General features: G+C 36.3%; 1 protein-coding gene across 3 annotated transcripts in view; it reads right to left on the reverse strand.

Annotated features, from left to right (window-relative positions):
• The window catches only part of ADAM10 (ADAM metallopeptidase domain 10), a 133,787-nt gene that overhangs the window by 24,983 nt on the left and 85,739 nt on the right, over positions 1-23,065 (reverse strand). For all 3 annotated transcript variants that reach the window (XM_045786677.2, XM_087859170.1, XM_045786763.2), the window contains exons 6-9: positions 19,635-19,784; positions 16,536-16,628; positions 13,726-13,909; positions 6,127-6,290 (exon numbers count right to left, since the gene is read on the reverse strand). In XM_045786677.2, the coding sequence (XP_045642633.1) occupies positions 6,127-6,290; positions 13,726-13,909; positions 16,536-16,628; positions 19,635-19,784 (591 nt within the window). The remainder of the gene's footprint in view (positions 1-6,126; positions 6,291-13,725; positions 13,910-16,535; positions 16,629-19,634; positions 19,785-23,065) is intronic.

Consider the following 23,065-nt stretch of genomic DNA (forward strand, 5'->3'; position numbering starts at 1 on the left):
AATATCCAACAATTCAACCCTCCAGAAAGAATGCCCAAGGGCATTATATTTCTTCTCAAAACCCATCTAAATTACTTTCATTTTCTACTCCCTAATCTGAAGCAACTATTTTTTTTTTAAGATTCTGTTCCTTTTTTTTATTTATTTAAGTAATCTCTACATCAAATATGGGGCTCAAACTCATGACTGTAAGATCAAGAGTTGCATGCTCTTCCAATTGAGCCAGCCAGGTGCCCCCCTGAAGCAACTATTAAAAATAAGACCTCTCCTATTACATTTATTCTTCCTGGCACCTCTTGCTATTCTCTTGAACCAAGATTCAGCATTTAACAACTCTTTTTTTTTTTTAAGCATTTAACAACTCTTGACTATTCTCCAATATTACCTTGCCTTATGTTTTCATTCTATAGAATTCAATTTGGTTTATGATAATATATGACACAAGAATCATTCTCAGCACTAGAATTTTAGAAAAAGAAAAAAAAATTCCAATACTGCATAACTCTTGATATCACAGAGTATTTTCCAATTCAATAAATATTAGAATGTGTCCAACATTATATGAGGAACTAAAAATATAATATAAAAATGTAAAGATGAGTTTAAGCACTGTCCCTAGCCCTCAAAAGCCTTATATTCTATTTAAAAGAGATAGCATATTTTGATATCCCTGGCTAGTCTGACTCTGCCCCAGAAATCTATTACAGATATCACTGATCGGGGGTGCCTGGCTGGCTCAGTTGATAAAGGGTGCGTAACTCTTGATCTCAGGGTCATGAGTTCAAACCCCACATTGGGCAAAGAGCTTGGTTGCTTACTTACTTCCATACACATAAACAAACTAACAGGTCTTGCTAATCAGTTATCACTTTACTAGCCAGAGGATATTGTAATGGATCATCATTAGCGGCCATGGAGGGAGGAAGAGGTTAAAACAGGCATGCCAACTATTCGTATTTGTCATCCTCGGAACAGGGGATAAACAAGCACACCAGTAAAAATATAAAACAGAATGTAAAGGCCATCTTGCTATCCCCAAAAAGTGCTGACAGTTCAAATGGTTTCACAAAGAAACTCAAAGTTTGACAAGAAAACAGAAAAACTTTTCTGACTACAGAAACAATACGTACTCTTTTAGAAAATTTAGAAAATTAAAAAAGATAAAAAATTTCAATCATAATCAACCATGCATAATAACTACCATTAGCATTTTGGTCTACTTCCTACCTGACTTGTACCTATCATGTCATATTTTAATATAAAATTTGAACTATACCACTTGTACAGTTATATACATGGTTTCTTTCAGCTTAACAGTATGAGGCAAACACTGATCTTTAAATGATTGCAGACCACTCCAGGATACTTTCCTATTGTGGGGCCATTTAGGCTGTTTAAAACTTTTTGCTATAAATAAATAAAACTGCAATGGATACGTTTTTTAATGCACATAAATCTTTTTTTTTTTTAAAGATTTTATTTATTTATTTGACATAGAGACAGCCAGCAAAAGAGGGAACACAAGCAGGGGGAGTGGGAGAGGAAGAAGCAGGCTCCCAGCGGAGGAGCCTGATGCGGGGCTTGATCCCAGAATGCTGGGATCACACCCTGAGCCGAAGGCAGACGCTTAATGACTGCGCTACCCAGGCGCCCCTAATGCACATAAATTTTGACAGATTCTGCATTTTTCTTTTAGTTGGATTCTCAAGGGTAGAGTTTCTGAGTTAAAAGGTCAAACAAGGGTCTTGATACATACTGACAAACAACTGACACAAGAGCTCTATCAATTTACATTATATAACAACGTGGATCAAGATTTCAGTAGGCAGAGATGGGAAGGAACTGGCTTCTTGGCAAAAGGAAATTTTTAAAGGACTATGAATAATTTGACAGGAGAGGGCAGTTAACACTGGAAATATACCTGAACCCAAAAGATGGAAAACCCTAAATGCTAAGATAAGGAAAACTGTATCAGCAATATCAGCAGGTACAGGAAATAAGGTTGTAAACCGAAGTGACGTGATCAAAACAATCAGAACTATAACCTAGACAAAGATTAATCTTAGGTACGAACAAGCACATATTATAACTTTCATACTGAGAGACAGAAACTTGTCTCATTTATGATTACAACAACCCAAGACAAAGCTTATAAAGTGGTTAACAACAGGTGTACAATAAAGATTTGGGACAGGATTAATAAATGTAAGTGATAGTGTGAACCACTCAGAGAAAGTAACACTGACATAGTACAGATGTACAACAGGAGAAATAAAGACAGATTTCAGGTAAAGATGTCAAGGGAGACGGGCTCAGGAATTTATAGTTCTGGCTGCTCTTGGTAAATATCTGTAAGTAATTTAATAGTAACCACTACTGTGTATAGCAATGGTAGTGTGAACAACATGCACAAAGGAATGGGGTGTGATTGAGCACGGGAGAGTCATTAAAAGTAGTCTGGTATGTGACGAAAAGAGAGCAGGGTAGGCAAGAATGTGAACCAATTTATCCATTAAACAAAAAGCCATAAGTAATATAAAATTAATATACTAAAAAAAATTTCTGGCAGCTGGGTAGGGAATAGATTAGACAGAAAATGAAAAGAGAACAGATTAGATTCCCTACTCCAAGTGTGGTCTGCAGACCAGGGGCAGCTACAGCATCACCTGGGAATGTCTCAGAAATGTAAAAACTGGGGCGCCTGGGTGGCTCAGTTGGTTAAGTGTCTGACTCTTGATCTCAGCTCAGGTCTTGATCTCAGGGTCATGAGTTCAAGCCTCAAGTTGGAGCCTACTTAAAAAAAAAAAAATGCAGAAACTTGCCCTCCCCCCCAGATTGGAATCTGTATTTTAAGATCCTTGGTAATTTGTATGCACTTTAAAACTGGGGAGACCCTACATCACTCAGCATCAGGGAAATACAAATCAAAACCACAATGAGATACTACCTCACACCAGTCAGAATGGCTAAAATTAACAAGTCAGGAAATGACAGATGTTGATGAGAATGCGGAGGAAGGGGAACCCTCCTACACTGTTGGTGGGAATGCAAGCTGGTGCAGCCACTTGGGAAAACAGTATGGAACTTCCTCAAAAAGTTGAAAATAGAGCTACCCTACAACCCAGCAATTGCACTACTGGGTATTTACCCCAAAGATACAAACACAGTGACCCAAAGGGGCACCTGCACCCCAATGTTTATAGCAGCAATGTCCACAACAGCCAAATTATGGAAAGAGCCCAGATGTCCATGGACAGATGAATGGATAAAGAAGATGTGGTGTGTACACACAAACACAACACACACACACACACACACACACACAATGGAATACTACCCAGCCATCAAAAAAATGAAATCTTGGGGCGCCTGGGTGGCGCAGTCATTAAGTGTCTGCCTTCGGCTCAGGGCGTGATCCCGGCGTTCTGGGATCGAGTCTCACATCAGGCTCCTCCACTGGGAGCCTGCTTCTTCCTCTCCCACTCCCCCTGCTTGTGTTCCCTCTCTCGCTGGCTGTCTCTCTCTGTCAAATAAATAAATAAATAAAATCTTAAAAAAAAAAAAAGAAAGAAAAGAAATCCTGCCATTTGCAACAACGTGGGTGGAACTAGAGGGTACTATGCTAAGCGAAGTAAGTCAATCAGAGAAAGACAATTATATGATCTCACTCATACGTGGAATTTAAGAAATAAAATAGAGGATCACAGGGGAAGAGAGGAAAAAATAAAACAGGATGAAATCAGAGAAGGAGACAAATCGTAAGAGACTCTTAATCACAGGAACAAAACAGAGGGTTGCTGGAAGGGAGGGGGTGGAGTGATGGGGTAACTGGGTGATGGACATTAAGGAGGGCACGTGATGTAATGAGCACTGGTATTTTATAACACTGATGAATCACAGACCTGTACCTCTGAAACCAATAATACATCATATGTTGATTTAAAATAAATAAATAAAATGTAAATAGAAGAAAAAAATGGGAAGGCCCTAGACTGAAGGACAGAGGAGTAGCTGAAGGGTACTACAACTCCCCCAGTAAGGGTAGGAATCAGGGGGACGGAGAAAGAAAAGAGAACATTTACTTGCCCTTGAAAAAACAAAACCAACCACAAGCAATAGTTCTCTGCTCATCTCCACATTTCAATTACTCTTTTAAGAACAGATCACATAGTGTGGGGCGCCTGGGTGGCTCAGTCAGTTAAGCATCTGCCTTTGGCTCAGGTCATGATCCTTGAGTCCTGGGATCAAGCCCCACATAAGGCTCCCTGCTCAGCGGGGAGTGTGCTTCTCCCTTTCCTTCGCTCATGCTCATGCTCTCTCTCAAATAAATAAATAAAACAGATCACATAATGTACATGTGCTGCAAAGAGAAACCGCTTTCAAAGTTTTGAACCTCCAATGAGAAAAAATTTATCAGGCTCAAGAACAAAACAAACCAAAGAACAGATCACAAAAGCTGTCAAGAGGCAAAAAGATTAAACACAAATAGTTTATCCAAGAATATTAATAATCTATCAATTTCCGATAGGGACTTAGAAGAAGAAAGACTTGCAACTCAGTGAGATGGCACTTCTATTTTACAAACTGGGAGAAAATTAGAGAAGTGCATTTGAAGATTTTAAGCTCCAACTATATAATTTTTTTCTAACCTCACGAAAATTTCCATTTTACAAGTGATATGGTACAAGTACAATGAATTTACATAGTTGTCATATGAAATTTTCCCAAATTTGTTATTTAATAAGCCCTACCAAAATCACAAAGAGACTTTCTTTCAGTATTTTGCATTTCTGTGTGCATTAATCTTTAGGTCACTTGAAAATCAGTATGATGGACTGAGTACTAAATGACACCAAAGAATTGTTAATTTTGTCAGGTATCATAACCACATTACGGTTATGTAAGAAAATGTCTAATTTTTTAGGGATGTATACTGAAATATGTAAGGGTGAATAAATCTGCTTTTAATACCTTACCAAAAGAAAGAAACACACAGAAAGATGTGGCAACATCTTGGTAACAGCTGAATCCCAATCAGAAGTTGAAAAACCGGAGCCCACAGCCCATTTCTACATGCCTAGGCTAAGAATGGTTTTCCATGTTTAAAGGATTGTAAAAACAACAAAGAAAAATATACAACAGAGACCAAATGTTACCCCCAAAACCTAGAATGTTTACTAGCAGGCTCTTTATAGAAAAAGTTTACTGACCCCTATTCTAGATAACAGGCATGTAAGAATTTATTGCACTGTTTTTCTCTACTTTTGTGTAAAAATTTTTCATACTGAAAAATTTTGAATAGCACACTGAAAAATTTTAAAATACCAATCCACAATAGAAAAAGACAAATCTAACAAACCCTGATAATGCTTTAACAGAAACCAAGCAAAAAAAAAAAAAAAAACACTCCACAGTTTGCTAACATTCAAAATGTACTTTAAACGATGAAAAGTGAGGGGAGCCTGGGTGGCTCAGCTGGTTGAGCATCCATCCCACTCTTGATTTCGGCTCAGGTCACAATCTCAGGGTCGTGAGATAGAGCCCTGCATAGGAGCCTGTTTAAGATTCTCTCCCTCTGGGGCGCCTGGGTGGCACAGTGGTTAAGCGTCTGCCTTCGGCTCAGGGCGTGATCCCGGCGTTATGGGATCGAGCCCCACATCAGGCTCTTCTGCTGGGAGCCTGCTTCTTCCTCTCCCACTCCCCCTGCTTGTGTTCCCTCTCTCGCTGGCTGTCTCTATCTCTGTCGAATAAATAAATAAAATCTTTAAAAAAAAAAAAAAAAAAAGATTCTCTCCCTCTCCCTCTGCCCCTTCCCTTGCTCGTAGGCACTGTTCTAGGACCAGCAGACAGAGAAGTGAATGAAACAGATAAAATTCCTTGCCTTCATAGAAACCTGCATTGTTATGCTTACTTTTCTTATTTGACTTGCAAATATTCTATCTTCCTCCCTTTCACTACTGTTAAGTATATTCCCGTATTCCAAGATATAAAAACTAAACAGTCAACTATACTCCAACTAAAAGAAAAACAAACTAAACATCCATATGTACTTATATTCAATGTAAACAAATCATTCAACATAAAATTAATAACTTCTAAAGAATCTACTAATTAGGCAATACTTACTGGAGATCCAAAGTTATGTCCAACTTCATGAGCAAAAGTAATGTGAGAGACTTTGGGGGGTACATGAGATCCATAGTTCTGAACAGTAATAATTCCAGTGTTTAAGGACTTCTTCTTACCATCTGAATACAGCTTGCTTTTTTCACATATTCCTCCAGAGCTTCCTAATTTAGAACAAAAGATGGCTAAATTAGCATCTATTTAACCCCCAAAATAACTTTCTAATATATACTATATTAAATTAAAACATTTTATATATCCCACGTATATCAAATACTCGAAAGTTTCTTTAGCCCAAGATTAGGAAGTCATTTCAAGTAAGTTTTAATGGGACACATAAAGAAACTCCCAGGACTTAGTACAAGGCCCTTAAAAAATGTTCTTCATAATCAAAATATTCCCTAATTTTTGCTCCCATTAATTAAGCAAAAAAAAAAAAAAAAGTTTGTTAAATTTGAATATACCCGTATTTACACTGTCAAAGCCTATACCTTCTCGTTAAAAAAAAAGGAAAAAGAAAACATTTAATTTAAATGAGAGTTGAAAAAAATAATCTCAGGTAGATTCTGAGAAAGTCACTTCCATAAATAATAGTGATGCACAGGAGTGCATGATTCACTATCTTGAGAGGCAATATACAATATATTTTTTAAAAAAGAAAAAAAATAGTGGTTGCCAGGGGCTGGCAAGGAAGTAGGGGGATAGAGAGAGATTTGTAAAAGGGTACAAATTTCCAGTTAAAAAATGAGTAAGTTCTAAGTATCTACTGTATAACATGATGACTATAGTTGATAACACAGTATTGTATAAATGAAATTTATGAAGAGAGTAAAACTGAAACATTCTCACCAAAAATAAATAATATGTGAGGTGATGGATGTGTTAACTCAGTGGGGGGAACCCTTTCACAATGTACGTGAATATCGAATCATTCACTACATTGTACACTTGAAGTAGCCTACAATTTTGTCAGTTATACCTCAATAAAGCTGGGGGAAAAAGAAAAGAAATACGTCCAGCGGGCAAAAAAAGGACAGTGGGAGGGAAGGAAGGAGAAGAAAGCAAATGTGGAAAAATGTTGACTGATTAATCTACCAGGAGTTCACTATACTATTCCTGCAACTTTTCAGCAGGTTTGAAATTTTTTTCAAAATAAGTTCAAAAAATTGAATTATGATTTTCCAATGTGTCTTGAGAATACTTTCAAACTTTAAAAGAAAACCCATAATGCTACTTCTGTTATACATATTAAATCACTTTGTAGTTCACCTGTTCCATAATACGATCTTTCCAAAATAGCCTAAAACCAAAATGAAAGTACTTATACATCTAAAGGCAGGTAATATAAGCAATTAGAGAAAGAACAACGGGAAAATCAGAAATTGGCTGGCCAGCCCACGTCTGTATGTACACTGTACTGAGAACACAGTTCGTTTAGTAACTCTGTTAAAGACTCTTAGTGAGAATTCTTTAGTTTACATTCACATGTAAAGGGTTTCTCTCTTTGACTTTTTTATTAAAATATAATCAAATGTTAGGATATTCTGATAACTGATCAAATTATTTCAAATTAGCTTTATATATGCAAAGTTACAACTAAGTTATTAAACCATTAAAAAATCTGGGGCGCCTGGGTGGCACAGCGGTTAAGCGTCTGCCTTCGGCTCAGGGCGTGATCCTAGCGTTATGGGATCAAGCCCCACATCAGGCTCCTCCGCTATGAGCCTGCTTCTTCCTCTCCCACTCCCCCTGCTTCTGTTCCCTCTCTCGCTGGCTGTCTCTATCTCTGTCGAATAAATAAAATCTTAAAAAAAAAAAAACTTTAATTAAAAAAAAAAACATTGAAAAATCTAACATTTATAATCCCTGATTAAACATATAATAGGAGGCAATTAAAAACAGATTTGCAAGAATGGCATGACATTACAATTGCTGCCTTGTTTATTTTAAGATTAGAAAGTAAATTCAAGGGGCGCCTGGGTGGCACAGCGGTTAAGTGTCTGCCTTCGGCTCAGGGCGTGATCCCAGCGTTATGGGATCGAGCCCCATGTCAGGCTCCTCCGCTATGAGCCTGCTTCTTCCTCTCCCACTCCCCCTGCTTGTGTTCCCTCTCTCACTGGCTGTCTCTATCTCTGTCTAATAAATAAATAAAATCTTTAAAAAAAAAAAAAAAAGAAAGAAAGTAAATTCAAAAGGGGCGCCTCGGTGGCTCAGTGGGTTAAGTGTCTGCCTTTGGCTCAGGCCATGATCCTGGAGTCCCAGGATCTAGCCCCACATCAGGCTCCGCATCAGCAGGCAGTCTGCTTCTCCCTCTGACCCTCCCCCTCTCTTGTGCTCTCTCACTCTCTCAAATAAATAAATAAATAAATAAATTTTTTAAAGGTACATTTAACACAAATTTAACATAAATTTGAATTACTATTATGATTTAGGAAGCTAAAATAACAAGCTCCACAGAAAAGTAAACTGAAAGACTGAGCCATATGCAGGTTTTAACCAGTGCAAGATGGAGAACCTTTATGATATTCAGAACTTACTACCTATTCTACAAAGAAAACTGAACCGAAAGAAAACACAGCAAATGATTTATGAATATTTAATGTATTTTCTTATGCTACTCCTACTTTTGGAGATGAGTCCTAAGGACTGTATCAGTATTTCTAGAAATTACAAAAGATATGAATAAGCACTCTGTATGTAACAATTATAGTTTTAAACAAATAGTAAATTAATATCCTGCCTTAGTGAAGATATGTCATACGCAAATTGGTCCAATGCAGTACTGTCAAACTTGAATTAAGCATAGAAGACTCCACACTGTAAATCTTTATCATTTAAAAAAAGAAAAAAATAAACAGCATTTATTAAAAACTCTGATAATATATTTTTCTGTATTTTTAAGGTCTATATAGTTTAAGGGAAAATCAGACATAAATCTGAATGCACTATTCTGAAATATAGTCTTCGTAATTTCACATCTTGTTTAACATCTTAGTAAATGCTTTTGGTTTTAATGTATATCACTTATAGAAAAGTTTAATATTTGTTACAAACTACTAACATATGTTAAAATAACTCAATTATACAGAAAAAATAAAATACTATATTTAATTTTATAAGTTATGGTTTAATACTTTTTGGCAGTAGTGCACTGATTTTTTTAAATTCCAATATAGTTAACATAAAGTGTTATATTAGTTTCAGGTGTACAATATAGTGATTCAGCAATTCCATACATTACCCAGTGCTAAGTTACGGTTTACTTTTTTTATAAAATAATGCAACTAGTTCTGATGTACCAGAAACTCAATCAGTGATCTCATATATACCGATAGCTAAACCACAGCTCAAGTTCAGTAATTGCTTTATATTATACATTTAAAATTTTACTACATGTAGTCATCATTGCAAAACACAAATTGTAAATTATAATGAGAAGGGTAAAAATTTTTTTATTTTGAGTTAAAAGCTATTACTGATGGATAGATGGCTCAATAACCAACAAAGAAGTAAAATGACATTTTTTTTTATCTAGAGTACAGTCTGAGAGCTAAAGTCACAGAGTATCACTCCAAAACTTTAAAACAGACCCCCAACCCAGCCCCAAAATTAGAAGAACTGCAGGATAATATAATACCCTGACAGAGTCCACAAGCACAGTTTTGATAGGAGCAGGCCTACACGCTTAAAACTTAACAGTAGCATACTGATCATGCAATATTAATCTGAGCAGTAATTTTGAACCAGACAATAGTCCCACTCCCTGACAGGTTATCAGGAAATGTCTTAGGGCATTTCTTTGTCTTTCATGTCTGGAGAGCAGTATTCACAAGTAATAGGGAGGGACCAGAAATGTTAAATATCCAACCCAGACAGCACAAAATGCCAATATTAACGGTCCTGTTATAATATTCTAACAATATAATTCTCCCAGCCTTGTAATTAGACTTTTAAACAACACATTAAGACTTTGATAGGCTGTGAGTTATCTTGAGAACCTGAATTGAGCTCTGTATGCCCTTAAATCCTAATACGTAAAATCAAACTAAAATTTCTAAACTAAGAAAAACAGAAGAGACTATTGCTAACAATTGAAATGTCTCAAAAAATGTTCCTCACAAATGGTCAGAGGAATACCGAATGGTTCAGGATTAACTATGGAGACAAATTCCAGAGCTAGACAAATTCCAGAGCTAGCCTTACTCAGTGGCCTGCCCAAACTGAGACTATGTTCACTAGGATAACATTAAGAAGGATAATATATGAACAGAATGTACCTTAATATATTTTTTAAAATGGCCCCTCTCAAAAGACATGTTGGATGGGTGCCACAAATGAAGTAAAATAAAAAGATTATCTAATATAAGGAATTTACTTAGTTAAGGAATCAGTGCTTCAGTCTCTAAATTAAATAAGAGGCTATCTGCTTAACACAGAACCATGCTCATACAAAGAAAAGTTTAAAGAAATCCTTCCAGATTCATAATCAACACTGACTTTGTTCGCAAGACCAGACTCCCCTTTTCTGACTCCCTTCTAATCCCTGTATAATTTTAAATGGGAGCCTCCAAGCCAGCCCAGTTCACTAGTTGTTTCCACTTATTATGGAGTTGGGCAGGAGGTGCTGTTTTCCTGATTAAACAAACCCAAGGCAGTACCCACCTACAGTATGATATTAAATAAGAATAAAAAGTAGTGTAAGAAGACTTAAAGACAAAAAACCTACTATTCAAATGTTTCAACTTTCACTGCTTGTCCCAGCTTAACTGAGTCAGTAAAGACTACAGCTAATAATTTGAGTAATATTCTGTAAAATTAACATCACAACAAAACCCTCCACACCACCATCTATTTGTAGTAAAATATCTGCAGAATTAAATGAAACTAGGCTAAATAATACAACAAAATCAAAATTAATTAGGCTAAATAAAAATGAAAAAATTAAGAAACAGTAATAGATCACAAGCTGCTATGAAATGATACTTTTTAATAAACAGATAACCACAAAAATTACTAAGATCTATAGACAGAAACATTCAGTCTGAAAAATATACACGTTGAAGCAAAATGATTTACCTAAATTTATAGAGACAGAACAGACAAGAAACCAGTCTCCTAGCTCCCAAACCAGTGCTCTTCCCACTATGCCATGACAATTACCCAAAATGATATCTAAATATTAAAGAGCAGAACCCTTTTATAACTCCTCTTTCAAAACAAATGGATTCCAACAATACCAAAACCTCTACTAAGATGCAGGAAACATTTCAACTTCTTACCAGAAACATCTCAGAGAAAGCTAAGATATTATAGTATATAATACTTAGTAGAATAACTACCCAATGCACTGAACCTAGAGTCAAAAGGTCTAGACTCCGAGTTCTGTGTGATCCAGCATTGGTCACAAAATCTCTAAATCCAAGCTTCCTCATCTGCAGAATGGAGGTAATAATACCTACACCTCAGAAGGGTACTGAAATAATCCATAAAACCAAAAATATATTTTTCCTTATAAAAAAACACAATGTAGGGTACCTGGGTGGCTCAGTTGGTTAAGTGTCTGCCTTAGGCTTAGGTCACGATCTCAGGGTCCTGGGATGGAGCCCTGTGCTCAGCTTGAGCTCCCTCTCCCTCTCCCTCTGCCCCTCCTCCCGCTTATGTGCGCTCTCTCTCTCTCAAATAAAAATCTTTTTAAAAAATACGATGTGAGTCAAATATAAAACTCAGTTCAGGCAGTCAAAGGGCAAAGGGAAGAGAAGAAAACTGTCAATTTCATGTTAAGGCAGATACCCTAGACTAGAAAAAGCTGGATCAAAAGAAGAAAGATCAGGGTGCCTGGGTGGCTCAGTCAGTTAAGCGTCTGCCTTCGGCTCAGGTCATGATTCCAGAGTCCTGGGATCTAGTCCCACATCAGGCTCTCTGCTCTTGGTTTCGGGTTTGAAATCATCAATCACTTGCCCAGAAGCCATTCTGTGAGTAAGTTTCCTCAAAGACAAAAATATGAATATGGTAGTTCTCAAACTTGAATGTGAATCAGAATCACCTAGAAGGCTTATTCAAACAAAGATTGTTGGGCTCTACACCTAGAGTTTCTGATTCAGTAGACCTGGGTGGGGTCCATGAATTTGCGTTTCTAACAAGTTCCCAGGTGATGCTGATGCTGTTAGTCTAAGGAGCACATTCTGATAATATATTAACGGTAATTTACTACATTAAAGGTAATTTACAACAAAAAAATCAAATGAATCCTTGAATTTTCACAGTACTAATGAATAATAAGAAGAAATCATAAGCTTTGTAATAAATCATCCAACTTATTCAAGAAGGGGAAAAGAAATTTCAGAATATAAAAGTTATAAAACATGTAAAATTATCATAGGAAAGAGTGAGATTATACAATCTGCTGACAATGCAAGTAACACAAAACCAGGACAGATCAACATAAGAGACAAATATAAATCTCCAAAAATACTGTACTATGATATATAGTTCATGACATAAATTTGCACCTTAATGACATCATGAAAATGTGGAAGAAAAACAAAAGAAGCTTTGAAAATTGTAAAACTATATTCATTGCTGGCTTTAAAAATAAAGTAAGAAATATAAAAGCTAAAATATAGTACTACTTAAGATGTTAAAATATACATCACAAATCAAACAATAAACTAATTAAAGAACAGGAATAGAAAATGCTTCCCTTACCCTGCATAAAGCATTCTATCTTTTAAAAAGATAGAAATGATACATCAGAAGAGATATTACCATATATAGCTCCAAAGATGACAGGCTACTGATCAAACTCTATATGGCAAAATTTATATTCAAAGAGTCTGGGATTGTTTCTACTCAACCTTTCAATTAATAAATTTGTATTTCTCTAAACTAGGCTCCTGAACTTATTAGACTATAAATTACAGGCCCCCTACCCCCACTGTAATGGGAAGGGGATTATCCTATCCCAGCTTTCTTAGTGACAGCAGTTTCCATGGCTAAGACAGGGACCCCGGTAGAGTTTGGGCCCAGGTGGTGAGGTTAGTGGAGCTGTGGGTACTGGGGCCATCTGCTTAAATCTCTTTTCAGGCAACACTTACCTTTTGTTAAATTAAGGGCTATAAATAAAATAATAATAAGGGCAGTCTTTCTTTTCTTTCTACCTACTGCTTCTGATCGGGGTTTCTCTGCTCTCTATCTCATTGCAGAACAGAAGCAAGAACATAGTTTTCCCCTTTTAATTCTAAGGACCTCTTGCCCGGAAAAAAATTTTTTTTAATTAATAACATTAACTTTTATGAAAAAAATTAGTTATTTCATTTTTGTTTTCAGAAATAAGTACCACTTTTCCTCATAAAATTATTTCAACCACTGAATGTACAGAATGTTATTAGGCTATCTCCCTGTTAGTACTCATTTCAAAATAAAAAGCTACTCCATCTATTTTTCTACTTACATTATGCTTATGACTCCTGCCTAACTCAAGTTCTTTTTAAATTAAGATATTGCGCAGGCATCAGTTTCTACTAAAGTTTTGTAAAATTCAATGTGCCCGGAAAATTGCTTGTTTCAAGTATTAAGCCAAGACATAGTTAGATAAACTACCTGAAGGTGCTCCAACCCAAGCCAAACCAAGAACACCATCATCAAAATCTCGGTCTGTGAAGACATAGGCCAAACAGTAGTCATCATGATTCTGCTCAGAATTCAATTCCAGAAACTTCTCCACGCCAATATTCGGGAAACGGAAGGGATTTGTAGGATCCTTTTCATCAGCAGTTGTGTTGATCTAAAATCCAAGACAACTATTTAAATAGGCAATTAATGTTAGCAGAGCCTATGTGTAAAGTCTTTGCTCACCTTCTTCTGCATCCGCCTGGACAATATGCTTGGAACCCAAGGGAAATCAGGCCTGAATTAAGGCTTCTACAATTGTTCCCACTGCCCCCCCATCCCTGAGCTGATTATAGAAGCCAAAAAGAAAAAGAAAAAAAAAAAAAAAAGGCTAAGTAGGAGAATTAAAATTGAGTATGTTAAATTTCTGGGCAAGTACTGACCAAATTTCTGAACACTGAACACTTGGGATGGAAAAATAAGCTCGACTTTCATAACTTCTAATAAAGGAAGTACAGTTTCTCAAATTTAATCATATGAACAAGTCCCTTTTAGTACTAATCTCCTGCACATGGTGGCAAGTATAAGGATATAGACCCCTAAACTTTAGCTAATTACCAGAAGATGAAATAGATATCAAACCCAAGACTGTCAATGCAACAGACAAATCATTTCCTTGGTTCTCCTTGCCTAAAATCATAGGAGTCAAGCCCAGCAAACTGCAAGTTCAATTTTTTTTCCCCTGAATGTGGGCAAGAATTTTTTTTTTAACTACCCATTCTCTTCTCTTACTGTATCAAGCTGAGTTCCTCCAGAATGTTTCTTTTGATACTTAGCTACTATACTCCTAGTGCGGGTTCCTCCTTCACAATCTGAAGAATAATCAGTTCTGATACTAAACTTCTACTAAACAAAAGCTTTCATTTATTAGCCCCTGCCTCCTTTCAAAGACCCCTGCCTGTCCTATGAAGTCCTAGAACAATTTGGCTTTCCCAGAGTAAGTCAGAAAATTACATATACAACTGCGGATACAGAATAAAAAGGGATATGCATGAAAGTAAACATTTTTTAGAAGGCAGTCCTCAGTCTATTGAAAATGTTAGTAGCAAAGGGAGGATGTAACAGTTGATAAAATGAGAACCGCAGGTCTTTTTAGGTTCCACACCCTTCAATAAAACCAAGAGGCTCAGAAGCAGGATTGCAAAAACACTACTGAGGGCAACTGCCTAAGGACAGATTTCTGGTTTATCTATTAACAACTAAAAACAATCAGTAATGGTCATCTAACACAAAAAAATCCAACAGCAATCACACTATATATTATAAATATCCCATGCTTAGAAACATGCTATAGACGGCTCTTTCCCACTAAACAGTGAAATGAAATTCCTTGATATTTCTGTAATACTGGCTACAAATAAAAACTGCATCTACATTATAGTTACCTATATTAAAAATGAGATAATATTTAAATGTTTATTCATATAAATTTCAAATTAATGGGTCACAAAGAATCTGCAGATGAGATTTAAACTAAAATTTTAGTCTCAGTTAAAAGCTTGAAAACAACCAAATGCCACACTATCCATTCATATACATGCATTTCTTCATAATGCAAGTCATTGTACTAAAAAAAATGTACTTCACTACAATTTGTTCTGGTATTCTTTAATTTTCACTAGTTTGCTTTTATTAATTTGCCTACTAAACAATAATTATTATCACTTTTACTTGCTCATTTAAAGGCTTAACTTACTCTCAAAATACATGAAAGCAACTGATTAGGAACAATTCTTACATCGTTTATCTACAAACCACATTTCACCTTAAACTCCAATTTAACATTTAGGCATACTACTAAGGACCACCTTTAACTATGCTATTAAATATATTACATGCATGAACAAAAATTATAATTTTGTCAATCATATTTTAAGAAAATTAGGAGCACAAATATAAAGAAACCCTATGGCAAGTACTTTCATAAAATGATTTTTTTTAACTCAAGCTGTTTATCTAGCTTATGAATTCAGATTCTTAAAAGCTATACACATAGAAAGAATTCGCATTTGGAAAATTTTTGAAACAACCCAATTGTCAGTAATTTAATATCTACTTATTTAAATTTATAACATTAAAATTAATCATCAGTGACACTGTGGCTCTAGGTGAGCATTTCTCAAAAATGTGTTCTACAGTTCTGTGGACTGTCAGTTGACATTAATACAGAAAAGGTTCCATAGTCGAATTAGTTTTGAAAATTACGAGTTTCTCTTCTGAAGGATGTCTCAAAATTTGAGATATGTTAGCGTATACTATGAATTTACATGAAGAGAGCATAGTACTAAGTGTTTTTCCAACTTCTAATTTTATTTAACCATTCTATCCTTCCTTCCTGTAGAGCACCAAATGGGACACACTCTGAAAAATACTACACAAGGCAAATCTTAAGAAACTGGGAAATAAGGGGGTGGGGGGCAGAATGTCAAGTACTGTATCTGCAGTTCTTGAGAGGCTAGGGCTTTCTAACTGGCATGTTAATCAAATAGAATAGAGATGACCGTACCTCTTCTGCAGTCCAGATTAAAGCCCTACGGGGATTTCATTTTTAAATCATAAACCTAGATATCTCTGTGTGTGTTTCTGTGTGCATGTGTAAAAGCCAAGAGTGAAGATAAACTGGATCAGTAATACAATTTCAACTATTAATGCATAAAGTAAAAAGCAAGCATTTTTCTTTTTATAAACACGGTCCTTATTGTTTCTCTTTCTTAATGTTCTGAACTATTGAAATTCCTTACTCTTATTCGTTTCACCATGAAACTGATGTTACGGATTCCAGAGAAGTCTGTAGTCTGGTAAATTGTATCAATCGCTTTAACATGACTGGATATCTATAGATTTAAAAAAAAGAAGAAGAAGAACCTTTTAGAGGCAATATTAAAATGTGAATAAGGCTGTGAATTTCCACTTTCCCAAATCAAGAATTACTCATGTTCCACCACACTCAAACTTTAAAATGTCTACATCATATATTGGATGCAAAGATGAAACAGATTAGTGAGCTAGGGCTAAGAGGGGAGATTCTATGCCTTTTCCAGACCCTTCTCCAGCCAGAAACAAACATCGCTCTTGCTTCAGTCATGCAAACCTTTGTTTCCTCAATCAATCCTGCAATGTCAGACCTCCGTGCCTTTTCATGTGCTATTTCCTTAAGCCTAGAGTATTTTTATCCATCAGACTAGTTCAAACATCTCCTGTAAGAATTTCCCTGAGAGGGGTGCCTGGGTGGCTCAGTTGGTGAAGCACCTGATTCTTGCTTTCTGCTCGGGTCATGTTCTTGGGGTTGTGGGACCGGGCCCCCACATCAGGCTCTGCGATGGGCATGGAGTATGTTTGGGATTCTCTCTCCCTCTGCCCACTCCCTCACCCCACTGTTGCTCTCTTGTGCTCTCACCCTCAAAAAAACAAACAAACAAACAAACAAAAAAATCCCTGATAATGTCAGGACACTCAGTCATTCCCTGACTTAAGTCTTTCTATTGCTGTACTAGTACACATAATCTTTAAGTTGTTTTGACCACTTACGATATAATAGGCACAGTTTTAGGTGCTAGGGACACAACAGTGAAAAACAGTAAAGGTCCCTATCAACTTACAAAGATTTATTCTACAGGGTGATGGGAGAGAGGAAGTAACGCAAATATAAACAAGATACATTAAGATTTGCTAAAGTCTAGGAGGAAATTAAACATGGTGATATAACATAAAGGGATTCTCTATTTACCTAGCTGACTCCCAACTACACTCTCTGGCTTCTAAACCACTTTCCCATCTTCATTTATAAAAACATTCTTGCTACAGTTTATGTAAAACATGTATATATTCTTTAAAAATTATTTTCAAAGAAATCAGATAAACTTAAGATGGTTAAGTAGAAGCATTAACAATAATTTCAAAAGTAGCCCAGACTACCAAACTGATAAAGTTCTAACGGTGCTGACAGGGTCCGTTATAAATTCATGCTATCGAACCTCAGCTTGGCTTGGTAATCCCTTATCCAATTCTCTGTTTCTACTCCATTCCCAATGGTGGTAGTTCAAACATTCCTCCACAGATGATTATACTTCAAACTTTCCTGAGACTTCATCTTGACTTCCCTCCCTCTTTACCTTCAAATTTTTCTATCTTCATCCATTTCTATCTTCCTCAAAGGGTAATTCTTCCTTAAAGGGAAACTTTTATTCCCATCCCAATCCTTACTGGACCTTCAAGAACACTGTTTCCTATCCATTTTTCTTTCTCTTATATCTTACATTGCTTTTCTACTGGATAACTTTCCTCTTCCTACCAACTTGCTCATTTATTTTCTGTCCTCCTTTCACCCCCAAATATTCCATATTATAAGTTGCCATATTTGTTCCTATTTTTCACATTTCTTAAAACCCTCACTGCTTTGGCCAACCCATTCATTACTGTTGGCAATGTTTTCACCCTCACAACTCTATCAGCTTAAAACTCATCAGTAATCCTCTAGTAACTAAAAATCAACTATCTTTGCAGTCATTTTTTTCAGTATTATTGAGGTATAACTGACAAATGAAACTGTAAGATCTTGAAGTGTACATCTTGATGATCTGATACATGTATACACAGTATCCCCCCATCTAGTAAATTAACATATTGTGGTCATTCTCTTTGATATCTCTGCAATGTGACACTGCTAGCCAGGCATGTGGTTGTGAAACTTGTTTCTTCCTTTGCTAATGCCATTTAATCTCCTACCTGTTTAACTATTATGTTTTACCCCACAGCTTCTCTTCCTCACCCTGTCCACTATATACAGATATTATCCCCCAGTTTCTTCCCTTTTAATTTCATTCTCTCCCCTTACTTCAACTCTATCTTTTGTATCCTTAAATTCTATGCAGAAACCTTAAGGTTAGGCAAACTTCTCCTAAGCTCCAGCTCTCCATTTTCAATATCCTAAGGAATGACCACTTGGCTCTTAAACACATCTAAAATTAAGCTCATCACCACCATCAAAATGAGTTCACCATTTATATAACTAGTGGCACCTACATCCTCTTAGTCTCAAATCAAATTTGGAGTCAAAATGCATTATCAAACACTCACTGGGAATCTTCAACAGGAAGGACATTTTGAACAGTATCTCCAAAAACTTTTTACTTTAATAAGGGTTAAGAAGACAAAAATGCAAATAACACAACTCTGAAAATGCTAAGTATAAAAAAACAAAAACAAAAAAACAAGTGCTAAGTACAATGGGAATACAGAATAGAAATTAAATACTTCTTATTGGAAGGATTCCTCTATTCTTCTCTCTTTTAGGACCACAACTGAAAATTTCACCCGCTTTTCAAAGCTAAGTTCCAGTGTCATCATCTTCACAAAATCATTCTCATACACCTATTTTGGAGGATTCTAAAATATCCTAACTGGGGCGCCTGGGTGGCTCAGTCGTTAAGCGTCTGCCTTTGGCTCAGGGCGTGATCCCGGCATTCGGGGACTGAGCCCCACATCAGGCTCCCTGCTCCACTGGGAGCCTGCTTCTTCCTCTCCCACTCCCCCTGCTTGTGTTCCCTCTCTCGCTGGCTGTCTCTCTCTCTGTCAAATAAATAAATAAAATCTTTAAAAAATAATAAATAAATAAATATAATAAAAAAATAATAAATAAATAAATAAAATAAAATATCCAAACTGGTCTCTCAGTCATCTGTGCACTTATTCTATGTATTTTATAATTATTGAAAATACGTACTCTTTTTTTTTCCCAAAAAGAGATATGCTGTAACTTTAATTCTTAGAGAAAAATATAGGTGTAATGAAACAATATGAGAACATAAGAACTCCTAAAATAGTAGCAAAATTATAAATACCTGGGCAATCACAGCTTCTCGTGTTCCATAATATTTAAAGAACAGATGATCAGTCTGAATATAAAGCTGACAAGTATTTCTTTCAGCTGAAGTTGTACGTTTTTTCCTTAGGTGTTCTGGACCATTAACGGCATGTACTTCTTGAGGTGTCTATATGTCGAAAAAGAGTCATTTCTGATAATTAGTATGCTTCACTATTATAAATTTATATAGCAAAGAACACACATCATGTAGAATTTCATATTCTGCTTTATTATGGAATGCCACAGGTGTTCCCCCACACCGTTAAAAATTCTTCATAAATCTCACTTTCAGCCTCATAACATTCTACTGTATAGACGATCTGTAATTTATTCAAGCAATTCTTTCATTTTTAAACATTTTCAAAACCTACCTTTTAATATGTAATCATTTAAATATAAAGCAAGTCTTATAGTTGTTTATAATATTTTGATATCTTCTTCTATCTCCCTCTAATACCCAATTTGTACCCAGCCCTGTCAAACTGATCTCCTAAATACTCAGGGAATATGCCTATTATCTCTGGCACCCACGCATCAGTCCAAGCTACCATCACTTATTACCTAGAATACTGCAATAATAGCAATGTAATCCATCCATATCCACTACTGGCCTTCATTCTATTCTCCATACTGCAATCTTTTCGAAATGCAAATTTGCAAATATTACCCACCTGTATAATAGATTTCAATGGCTTCTGACTGCTCTAAGGATAAAGCCCTAAATCCTTTACACGTGCCACCAAATCAGCATTGCAGTCTCTGCTTACCTGCCCGGTTTCTTTACATTCTATATTATTTCAAAGAGAGACTCTATCTACCACAGAACCCAACTCTTGCTCTCTGTGCTACAGCTACAAAGGCCTTCTTTCCAATCCTCCAGCATCATCTGTCTCCTGACACAGTCTCTACACACACCACTATCTAGCTAACTTCTCCCTTCAGATTTAGAGAAGGTCAATTCATTCATCCTACCACCTCAGAGAACCACGTACCCATGTCCCTTACACAGCGCAACTTTAGTTTATTGTGTGGTGATTGGTTTAATTTCTGTCCCCAGCCCACCATCATTACTTCAACCATTAGAATATGAGCTCCAGAAATAAGAAACTATTTCTGTGTTTGCTTCTCGCTATACTGCTATCACCTAACGCAGACTTGGCAGGCAAACAGTAGACAGTATGTATTTGTTTAAAGAATTAGCACTGCTACTGAACCCAAGCACTTAAACATTTGCTGACATCTAAGAGCTCCATTTTAAGTGAATTTTGATGACATAGTAATGGAGAATTCAAAATAAATCAGATTTTAAGCCACAATTCCAAATTTACACTCACATTTTATACTTTCCTTCCCCCTTGACAACTCCATGTTTGACTGTTCTCTCAGTTACTGCCTTCATTTAACTTTTATTTATTTTCACTGATACAGCATTCTAGGATAGCAGTTACTCAGTTTCAGCACATTGCACTGTCTGGTTTTCAACTGTCTCCAATGAAAAATGAGCTGTCATTTCTACTGTTGCTGCTTTGAAGGTGACTAGACTTTTATTATTGGTTGCTTTTAAGAGTATATATCTTTTGGCTTTTAGACTTTTCTAATAATATGCTAGGGTGTTACTTTCATTGGAAAGTATTTATCCTACTCTAATTACAGGGCTTACTGAATTTGTTGATATTCTCTGTTGTATCTGGAAAACTCTCTGTCATATCTGTCCCTATTTCACTCTCACTTTTTTCCTCCGGAGATATCAATTATACATATGCTAGACCTTTTTAATGAATCCCTTATCTCTTATATCTCTTTTTTGTATTTTTCTATCCTTTTGTTTCTTAGCGGTTCACTCTGTTTTCTTATGATACACCATCCAGATCTAAAGCCATCAAATTCTTAATTTCTGTTGTTATACTTTTCTTTTTTTTTTTTAAGATTTTATTTATTTATTTGACAGAGACAGCCAGCGAGAGAGGGAACACAAGCAGGGGGAGTAGGAGAGGAAGAAGCAGGCTCCCAGCGGAGGAGCCCGATGTGGGACTCGATCCCAGAACACCAGGATCACGCCCTGAGCCGAAGGCAGATGGTTAACGACTGCGCTACCCAGGCGCCCCTGTTGTTATACTTTTCAATTCTAGAATTTCATCAGGCTCTTTAGTTCATTTTCAGTTTTCTGCTGTAATTTTAAATTCCATCTTTATGTACTTGAACATATTGAAGTCTGTATGTGTCTGATCATTTCATTATCTGGAAAACTTCAGATTAGTTTACATGTCTGACATCCCAGCTAGAATGTAAGCTCTCTGAGGGTGTATACTCTGGGGGTATATACTCATTTATTCTTGTATCACTGATGTTTGGTATACAATAGTTTTTTCCTCTTGTTCTTCCATCATGTTGTCTTGTTTGTCCATATCCTTATTATTTTTAACTGAGTGCCGACAATAAACATGAAAAACCACAGATATAAGTTTAGGCTTCAGGTGATGATATCTTTTTCAAGACAAGATCTATTTTTTATTCTGGTAATCAGTGAGGCTTGATGCACTAGTAATCCTGGATCACCTTACTCTAATCAGAGATTAAGCAGCTGTGCTGCAGAATTTTAATCCCCGTGACAGAAGGAGGTAGGACATATTTTGACTCACTTTACTCCCAGGGAGTAGCCCTTCAAGAACCCAACCTAAAGCCCTTACGAGAAGGCCGTAAGTACTATTTTTATCCTCAGCCTCAAGAATCTGGAGAGATCCACTCGGCTTCTCAGTCTCTCAGCCATCTTATCATGAACTAGAAGATACACCTGAAGAAAAGATAACCCCAAAGGCCATGCTCACTTGGCTAGGCATTCCCATATTTGCCTAAGACCCAGCCCCATAATTCTTCACAGCTTTGTTCTCTCTCCAATGCCTCCAAACAAATACACACACAAACATGCACATGAAGACACACATATAAACATACACATACGTACTTTTAAGTATTTACATTTAAAAATTTTTTATTTGGGGGCGTCTGCATGGCTCAGTCAGTTAAGCGTCTGCCTTCAGCTCAGGTTGTGATCTCAGGGTCCTGGGTTCAAGCCCTGCATCTGGCTCTCTGCTAGCAGGGAATCTGCTTCTCCCTCTTCCTCTGCCCCACCCCAACCAGCTTGTGCTCATGCACGCGCTCTCTCTCAAATAAATAAAATCTTTTAACCAAAAAAAAAAAAAAATTATATTTTGAGGCCAGGTTGGTTTTTATTAGCTGCTCTAAATAGGAGAAGGATTACTCTATTTCTTGAAAGCAATTCTTTGTTAATTTTATGTATTGTGAATACTATCTCAAAGTTTGTAACTGTCTTCGCTTTAAGGTATCTTTTACTATTAATTTTCATATAGTGAAATATATCAAATTTTTTATAGTCAAAAGATTTTATGT

The sequence above is a fragment of the Ursus americanus genome, chromosome 36, assembly GCF_024610735.1.
Source record: "Ursus americanus isolate L20-20 chromosome 36, mUrsAme1.1.p, whole genome shotgun sequence".
NCBI lineage: Eukaryota > Metazoa > Chordata > Mammalia > Carnivora > Ursidae > Ursus > Ursus americanus.